Below are 10256 nucleotides of genomic sequence, written 5' to 3' on the forward strand. Positions count from 1 at the left end.
AAAAAAACTACACCATCGACTACTCCTCTCGATTAGCCCATACATGTTCAACCTAGACCTGGCAATTGTGACCCATACACTCAAATTCGGATCAAATGGGTCAATCTTTCAGGTCAATTGGGTCTTGAGAAAAATTAAGTCTAACAATGTAAATTAAAACTTAAAAAAAGATTAAAATGAGTTTCTCTCCAACCTATTGAGTCTTATAAAAAAATGAAGGAACGGGTCTAATGGGTATCAATACTCAAAGATTAATAAATAGAAATGGGTCTAATGGGTTTTGTGGATGAGTCAAATGGGTCGAGCACAAAAAGTTTCATCCGTCAAAAATTTATGAAAACATTCATGGTTATATCATTTATTATGTATATTAATAGTTCTTATGTATATATAATAAATAATAATAACTAATATAATGTAATAAATGTAAAAAAAAAAAAAAAAAAAAAAAGTGATGTAACCCATTTGACCCAACTGGCCTGTGACCCATTTCGACCCGTTACCCAAACCGACCCAACCTGACCCATTTTGACCCGTTTAAAAAATTAACCCGTTTGACCTATGAGCCATTTCAACCCAAAACTATTTTGACCCGTTACTCAAACCGACCCAACCTGAACCGTTTGCCAGGCATAGTTCAACCAAATCCGATCGTAGGTCTTCATGCACTTCCCTTTTTCGTAATTCTTTCGTCCTTCTCCTGCATGTTTCACACCTCTCGATCAAAAAAGTTTGCATATTACGAACAGGTTCGTAACCCCAATCATTTTCGGTTAGAGCAAAACCATTATCTTCAACAGTTATATTGTGTAATATGATGCACGTATACATTAATTGTTTAATAATATTGATGCTATAAGCCCGTGCCGGTTGTTGTAATATATGCCAACGCCCTTGCAAAATACCAAAAGTTCTCTCAACATCCTTGCGTGCCACTGCTTGTTTCTTCGAATAGTAAATACGTTTCTCATCATTTACACTTGAAAACGCCTTAACAAATAATGTCCACCAGGGGTAAATTCCGTCGGTTAGGTAGTATCCTCTTTTGTACTCAACACCATTTGTAGTAAAATGGATGTCATTCTTCATTAAGCATTGATTTGAAGAGATTACTAACATTCAAGACGTTTAAATCGTTGTTTGAACCCGCAATCCATGTCATATCTAATTATTATGTGAGGCTATGACATCAAGCATAATAGTTGGAACTTTGTGATCGACTCGAGTAAATTGACCTTTTCATGCAACGAGACATTTTTCCCATGCCCAATGCATATAATCTATGCTTCCAATCATTCTAGGTAAACCATGAATTTCTTTGTGAGCCTCGTACAATCGTATAATATCATCTTTGGTAGGTTCTCGCATATATATATATATATATATATATATATACACATATATATATATATATATATATATATATATATATATATATATATATATATATATATATATATATATATATATATATATGTATATGTATATATATATGTATATTGTATATATATGTATGTATATGTATATATATGTATATATATATACATATATATGTATACATATATATATACCTATATATATATATATGTATATATATATATATATATATATATATATATATATATATATATATATATGGGCAGGATCAATGGGGAAGTAACCAATCGGGGGGAAGCAAAAAAAAATAATTTCATTTTTTTTTGGAATTTTTTTTTTCTGGCATCAAGATCACACGAAAATATGAACATTTAGAAGAGACACTTCGTGATGAATGTTATTATTTAGGCGGGAAAACGATCGACAAAAATAACATTCAAGATAATATTGTTCGTGAAGAATATGAACGTTTTTTTTCTTCATGTTTTGTGAAGTAAAATTTAGCCCGATTTAGAGTTTAGGGTTTAGGATTTGGTGTTTTGGGTTTATTCCATAAACTCAAAACACCAAACCCTAAACCCTAAACTCTAAACCCTAAACTCTAAACCGTTCGTGTTAAAAACTCAATCTAAATCCTAAATCTAAACCCTAAATCTAAACCCTAAACCCTAAATTTCTAAACCCTAATATCTAAACCCTAATATCTAAACCCCAATAGCTAAAACCTCAACATACGCTCGAAAAACACGATAATTGTTATATATTCATCACAAAGTGTCTCTACTAAATGTTCATATTTTCATCTCATCTATAATGTTCGTGAACAAAATTTTTTCAAAAAACGAAGAAAAAAAAATTTGCTTCCCCCCGCTTGGTTACTTCCCTCTTGATCCTACCACTATATATATATATATATATATATATATATATATATATATATATATATTAAAAGCAATATCAAGTTATTTACAAGTTGTTTAAGTTGATTTCGGGAACTTTCGATACTAATTTTATTAAGTAATTTATTTCAGGTAATTTTGATGAAAAGTTGATGATTTTGTGAATTTTACGCGCTTCTACTGTTTTGGCCATAACTCACTTATATGGACACGAAATTAGGTGACTCGAAAGGCTTGACGTCGTATCGCAAAGGGCAACAATTTTCATTATGATGGTTTCTTGCAATTCCGAGTGAGCTGACAGATAAAAGAGTGCAAACTTGCTGAATAACAACAATTCTGGACAGCAAACAACATGTGAGCTATAAAATGTGAGCATTTTACTTGAGACGCACAATAGAAAACACCTATAGAAACACCCGCTGGAAGAAATTGGGCTGAACATCTTAAAAGGCTTTCAATTATTATTAAAGTGTGAGCCCATTAAAAAGAGAGTGGGACTAAAGCTTGCAAAAAAATTGTCAAACTATTGGGCTGGAAATTATTCAACCACTTTGGAGTTGGACTTTTAGCAAAAATAATGATCAAATGGTTGGAGTGGGCTGACGGGTAAGAAAAGAAGATGCTTTTGTAAATAAAGACTAATCATTGGCCTAATCATAAGCACGGATTCTATTCTATAACACCATCTTGGGGGTTTGTTTGGTCGACGCAGGAAGAAGGAAAAGAATAAGAAAAGGGAGGATATTTGTGTGTCACGGCCGTAGGCCAAGGGTGCGTTTACTGTTGTCACGAGAAAAAGAATAAAAGCAAACCATTTTAGTTGTGTGTGAAGTTGGTGTACGGCTGTGACAAAAAGGGTGACCCCTTTGAGCTTGTTGACATCAAACAGAAAATCAAAAGGAGGCAAAAACACTTGTTCTTAATTGGTGGGAATTTTATAACCCCTAGACAACATTAGTGAGTGACAAAGAAAAATAATAAGGGTAGTAATTCTTTGTTTATGTTTTTTTTTTATACTCTGCAAAAAATTTAGTTCACATATCTTGGTAATAATTTGTGAACACTATTGCTACTTTAATTGAATTATCCGTGTATATGCGAATAAAGAATTGTGTATACTTTATTTATGGGGGATGATTCTCACACACACTTTTTTGATCCTCACACACCAATTGAGTATTATTAGAAGAGTAAAAGGTTAAAATAGGTGTGTGAGGATAAAAAAGTGTGTGTGAGAATCATCCCCCTTTATTTATTTGTGTTTGTCTTCATCTTAAATTACGGGCTAAATTTTCTAATGTTTGTCTAGATCAATAACCGAGGTGTGAAACTATGATTAAATTTTCTAATGATTAATTGTCAATTGCATGATACTATGAAACTTGAATAAAGAACCATTCTTATTGATTTTTAATCTTTTTTATTCAATTGATTGGTGTATTTGTTGAACTCTTGTTAATTTAACGCATTGATTTACAATTGATTTGTCTTAATCGATTGTTTGCTTAATCGGATCAAGAGAGTAAATTTATTTGAATTGTTTAGATGATATAGGGTGACCCGTATGCAACGAATGTTGACATAGTTGTTGTTTTTTATGAAAGTAGTGTCACAATTCGAGTCTTTAATTTAGATAAACTATTTGATCACAAGCGAAGAGGTCTTAGGTGACAGAGAAACCATGCACCATGTAATTTAGTTTCACTGTCCGCACAAAAGAACTCATGGTGAACAAATGGGGTAATTTGCATGCGTAGATAATTAATCCGGTCTTAATTACAAAAATATCCAGTACCAAAGATAAAAGGTCTAGATGAACATTACTGTTTAATTTGATACCAAATCTATCTTAATTTCTTTGTTTACTTTTTAGTATTATTTAAAACACAAATATGTTGTCTTTACTTTTATCAATATCTTGATTCGCCGATCATTAAACGGTGACCCCCCAAATTGTTACTTTCGTTATTCTACTTGTTTAGTAGTTTAATTATAATGGTGTATCCTATCGTATACATGCATAAAAGCATAATATTCGCATGAAATTAGCATCAGGAACATTGGGAATAACAGTTTTGTGAAACTGTCCGTCTAGCGTTCTCCGCTGTGCAGGCTGCTTCCGTCATGCGTAAGCCCTGAAGGCCGCCTAGCGCTTAAGCCCTGACCGGAGAGCGTCACATCCAGCGTAAATATCTGATCACGAATAACTGAACGAAGAATCATCTGACACGTGTCCCCTAGTGCTCCGGTGGATCTATCACTATAAATAGACCCCTTGGGTCGTCATTTTACACTTTCAGACACTCTGATAATCTGTGACCAGAGATTTTACCTTTCTCTCTCACACAGTATTTTCTCTCACTAGAAGTCATCCGGCTAGTAGCTCAACGCTCAGCGGACAAAGATTGATTAAGCCACCCCACAAATTTCTATATCTGTGATCCGGGTCTGCAGGGATTATTTTCCGAGGGTAAACATCAATCGACAACATTCGCCCACTTTTAGCTAAATACTTCTAGTATTGTGCTGATACACTAAGCCTTACCTCATAAGGAATTGGGTATCAACAATGGCGCAGTCCACTAATGTTAAGAACACGCGGAACGGAAAAGGAACAAAAACAACTGAAGCCCCATCCACAAGCGTACTCGAAACATTCAATAATCCATTAACCGAAAGCGTGGCAACTTATCCGCTAATGCCTGAAAATGATGCACCTGTTCAGCCACCGGAAGATACAATTGAAGAAACAGTAACTGAAACCGCAGAAAGGCTTAAACATTTGGCCACTAATCTAGGGAAAAGGCCAATAATCGAAGAAACAACAACCAAAAGTGCAGAAAGGCTTCAAAATTTCGTTAATAATCCAGAGAAGCGACCACTAATGCAACCACGACGATGTGCACCATATATACCTTTTCGACGGATGACGGATGGTAAAGACAAGCAAATCATGAAGAAGCAATCTATATCAAAGTACAAGTTATCCAGAATACTTGACAAGTTGGGCAGTCTTATTGATGATTCTGAAGATGATAATGAATTGAGCTATATTGGCAGTGATTCTGAAGAAGAGAACAATGAGAAAGAGGAGTTCATGTCTGGGAAGAAAGCAGCATCACTTTTAAATGGAATTCTTAAGCAGACAGCTCCGGAAAAGTATAAGCAACGCTTAGCGCAGCCCGCCGTCCGCGATGTGGCTGTAGATAATTTTTTCGCTCTAATTACTGGAGAGAAAGCTACAAAGCCGCCAACTATGGCAGAATCCACTCAGTGCTTCATTGACAGAATTGCTAACTATCCGTTACCCAGAAATCTTGGCATACTGGCAATAGGAGTATATGATGGTACTACAGATCCTGAAGATTTTCTTACCATGTTTAAAGGTGCAATGAGGTTGCAGCATTGGGATGATGAAGTAGCTTGTCATATGTTTCCTATGGTGTTGCAGAAAATGGCAAGGGAATGGTTTGCTAGTTTACCATCAAGAAGTATAACAAGTTATTTGGACCTTCGTGCAAAGTTTGTTATGCAGTATCAAAATCTTCGTAGCTGCACTTTGACACATCTTGATGCACATGAAATAACGATGCATCATAATGAATCCTTGAGTAATTTCATGAAGAGATACACGCTTGAAGCGCAAAAAATACCTGACTGTCAAGAGTCGCAACTAGTATCTGGTTTTATTTTCTGTTTGGATCAGCGAATATTTAGTGCACTTGTTCATACATTAAGGTATGACCTACCAAAAACTCTGCACCAGGCATTGGAAGTTGCACAAAAGCATGTCCGAGCTGGCGAGCGAGGACCAAGCAAGTTTGATAGTAACAACAACAGTACCAAACCGCACAACGGAGGACGGTACTTTGATCGAAACCAAAGGAGAAATGACAATTCCAATAGCTGATGGAGAGACAACAATCATCCCAATGATTTTCACCATAACAGGAGGCCCCTAGAGAGACATCCGTTGATAATGGCGTTAACCAAAACCCCTAAGGAGATTCTTTTCACTGAACCTATTCGGTCTGCTTTCAATCCTCCAGCACCTATGGAGGAAAGAGATGGCCCAAGAAGTGAACTATGGTGTGACTTTCATGAGGCATGGGGTCATGACACAGATAATTGCAAGTCTTTGATGAGGGAAATCATTGCAAAGATTAAGGCAGGGGAGTTAAATCACTTGTTACCAGGAAAGCAATACAGAATAAATGATCCTAGAAAGAAATTTGCATGGCAGAAAAATGATGGTCAAAGAGGATGTCGGGATGAGAATAGAAGAAGGGAAGAGCATGGCGGAAAAGAAAACAGAAACCAATATGGAGAGCGTGAACCAACTCCAGACTTGGTAATTAAAATGGTGTGGTTCAATGATGGTTGCTATGAAGATGGTGATCAATTAGACAACAATGTTGAAGGCTAGAGATATGCTCCAATCATTTTTCAACCAATTCAAAATTAGACTTTATCCGTCCAGCCAGTGGTCATATCAGCAGAAATTGCAAACAAGTTCATCAGCCGTATCTACACGGATACAGGCCGCGAAGCTGACATCATCTATTGGCATTGTTTGAGAACTTTACCAAGGCACATTCAGGATAGGGCTAGGCGGACAAATTTGAGGGTTTCAGGGTTGACAGGAACACCGGTGAACGTCATGGGGCGAATCCGTTTAGTGGTTGTTATGGGAACATTCCCATTGCTGAGAACTGAAACAATTGATTTCACCATTTTGGAAGGCACTTCTCGATTTAATGTCCTTTTCAGAAGGACATCGTTGGCAAAGTTTGGAGCAATTACGTCCACTGCTCATGTGGAAATCAGATTCCCAACTCCTAACGGAGTGGCTGCCATACATTCACAGTATGTAGCCCCAACTAGGGAACGGTCTACATTTGCAAATTTGCCAGAGGACAGAGCAAAGCAGAGAAGGCATAATCGATTGTTCAGAGATGATGAAGTTCAAGAGTTTTTTATACCATAATCAACTATTCAGGCCGGACAGCGCTAGGCGCTTGGCGTATGAAGAGAAAATTTTAGCATTTTATGAAGAACAAATTCTATCATTTTATTGTACACTATTGTAGTTGATAAGGCTAAAAAGGAACATATATTTCATAGCAATATCCCTCCTAAATAATAGGTTTTCATATGTAATTGTATTATATTTTCATTGTAATTGTTTAAATAAATAAGTGCGAAGACAAAAGGCGAAAACGAAGATTTGAAGACGCAAACGTCCAAAAAGCTCAAATGTACAAGATACAATCCAAGTGGTTCAAATTATTGATGAGAAACGTCTAAAAATGACAAGAGTACAAGTTACAAAACGCAAAGTACAAGATATTAAATTGTACGCAAGGACTTTCGAAAATTCGGAACCGAGACATGAACCAACTTTCAACGCTCGACGCAACGGAGCTAAAATTACAAGTTAACTATGCTCAAGAATATAATATAATATTTAAATAATTCATAATAAGAATAATAATAAATAATAAAAAGTTGTTAATTGAGCATAGTTAAGGGGTCATAAGTGAAAATTTCAAATCACCAATTGTCAATAAAATGAAATTCACGGTGTAATGAAAAGAACACCTTTTCTTCTTTCTTTCTCTTTACATGTAATATATATATTTATAATTTTAATTTTAATTTTAGTTTAAGTTTAATAATAATTGGGTTATTGTAAGGAATGTTTTACGGGTTTTAAAGTCGAAACTCTGTCCGTGCAACGCTACGCGATTAATCACCACTGTAAGCTATGTTCTTTCTTTTTAATTTAATGTCTCGTAACTAAGTTATTATTATGCTTATTTGAGCCGAAGTAATCGTGATGTTAGGCTAAAATATTAAGATGGGGTTATTGAACTTTGGACCATAATTATGGTTTGGGCAAAAGACCGACACTTGTGGAAATTGGACTATTGACTATTAATAGATGGGGGAGTATTGTCTAATTGAGTGACAACTCATTGGAGTCTGTCGAACCTATCTTCAAATTAATTAACCTAATAATTAATAATGATTATGGTTGTCCTATTTAGTGACGTTCATATGGAATCTGTTATAATCATTTAATTAATCAATTGGGTTGGGTAATTGATTATTCAAACTGATCAAGTGGGTAAATTAATATTCATATCTAATCAAAACAGGGGTGGATTATATACAGTGATAACTAGTGTAATTGTTGACAGAAGTGATAACTGCGTCAAAGTTTAAATCCTTAATTAGTTGGAATATTTGACTTCGGGTATAAGGGTAATTTGACGAGGACACTCGCACTTTATATTTATGACCGATGGACTATTATGGACAAAAACCAGATAGGTATCAAATAAACCAGGACAAAGGACAATTAACTCGAGTAACAATTAATTAAAATCAAGACGTCAAACATCATGATTACGAAAGTTTAAATAAGCATAATCCTTTTATTTCATATTCTATCGCAATTTTATTTATTGTTATTTTATTTATCGTCATTTATTTATTTTACGCACTTTAATTATTGTCATTTATCTTTACGCTTAAAAATATAAAATCGACAAACCGGTCATTAAACGGTAAAAATCCCCTTTTATAATAATATTACTACTTATATAATTATATATATTTTGTATAAATATAGTTGTTAAAAATATAGTAAGTATCACCAGCTCCCTGTGGAACGAACCGGACTTACTAAAAACTACACTACTCTACGATTAGGTACACTGCCTATAGTGTTGTAGCAAGGTTTAGGTATATCCCATCCGTAAATTAATAAAACTTGTGTCATATTTTGTAGTATTTCCTAGTAAAAATAATACTATTTCGTACCCTCACGCTACATCATCAAGTTTTTGGCGCCGCTGCCGGGGAGCGCTAAAACGCTATATTTTTAATTTATATCTGTAAAAATATAGTTATAAAAAAAAGTAATTTCGGGGACACTTTTTGTGTTTTCACGGAATATTTAAGTTTTTTTTTTTTTGTTTTTGATTGATTAAAGATATATTAATTTAAATATAATAATTTAATAAATATAATAATATAATAATATTGAAATAAAATATAATAATATAATAATATTTTAGAATCAAATTTGATACGTAAAAGTTTTAAAAGTTTTAAAAAGTCGTATTTATTAAATATTTCAGGGGTATATTATGTAACTTATAATTAATAATTTCTATAATGTCACTTTCATGTAAATAGTAAATTAATTAATTTCTTTCTTTTAGTATTTTGAATCGTAAAAGTTTTAAAAGTTTTAAAAGTTTTAAAAAGTCGTATTTATTAAATATTTTAGGGGTATATTATGTAACTTGCAATTAATAATTTCTATCATGTCGCTTTCATGTGAATAGTAAATTAATTAATTTCTTTTTATTTACTATTCATGAATAGTAAATGAGTTAAAAAAAAGTTTTGAAAAAAAATAATAATAATAAAAAAAATTATTAATACCTTTTCTTCTTTAAAAAAAATTGTGTAAAAAAAAATCGTTTTTTTTAAAGAAAAAAAATTCGTTTTAAAAAAAATTGTAAAAAAAATCGTTTTTTTTAAGAAAATTTTTTTTTTTAAAAAAAAAAGTTTAAAAAAAAATATATAAAAAAAATTAAAATCCTTAAAAAACGAAATATAAAAAAAAGTTTTTTTTTTATTACCTTTAGATTTTTAGACTCTAGTTATAATTTTTAATATTAAGTTTAGTTTTGCCATAGTTATTTTTATTTCTAGAATTTTTAGGTTTGCCGTAAAATTCCTTAAGTGCTTATTCCTTAGACTAAGATTTATGTGCTTTAGAATTTTGCGACGCCGTTTTTCCCGCTACTTTCTTATTTTTATTTTTCGACGCCTATTTTTCGACCTTTTATTTTTCGACCTTTTTCGACGCGCAATCTTTTTCTTTCTTATTTCTCGCTATTCTAGTTTTAGGACATAGATTTTTATTCTACTTCTTATCTAAATTTCTTAAAATTACGA

At 33.1% G+C, this 10256-nt stretch overlaps 1 protein-coding gene across 1 annotated transcript; it reads right to left on the reverse strand.

Moving 5' to 3' along the window:
• Positions 1-582: 582 nt before the first annotated feature.
• Positions 583-1089, reverse strand: LOC139902739 (uncharacterized). The gene has a single exon (XM_071885342.1). The coding sequence runs from the start codon at positions 1087-1089 to the stop codon at positions 583-585; it is 507 nt and encodes a 168-aa protein (XP_071741443.1).
• Between the last annotated feature and the right edge of the window lie 9167 nt (positions 1090-10256).

This window comes from Rutidosis leptorrhynchoides, chromosome 3 (genome assembly GCF_046630445.1).
Source record: "Rutidosis leptorrhynchoides isolate AG116_Rl617_1_P2 chromosome 3, CSIRO_AGI_Rlap_v1, whole genome shotgun sequence".
In the NCBI taxonomy this organism is placed as follows: Eukaryota; Viridiplantae; Streptophyta; class Magnoliopsida; order Asterales; family Asteraceae; genus Rutidosis; species Rutidosis leptorrhynchoides.

Excerpts from the sequence above, each read along its gene's own strand:
- LOC139902739 (XM_071885342.1), bottom strand. The coding sequence starts at position 1,089 with ATGAAGAATGACATCCATTTTACTACAAATGGTGTTGAGTACAAAAGA.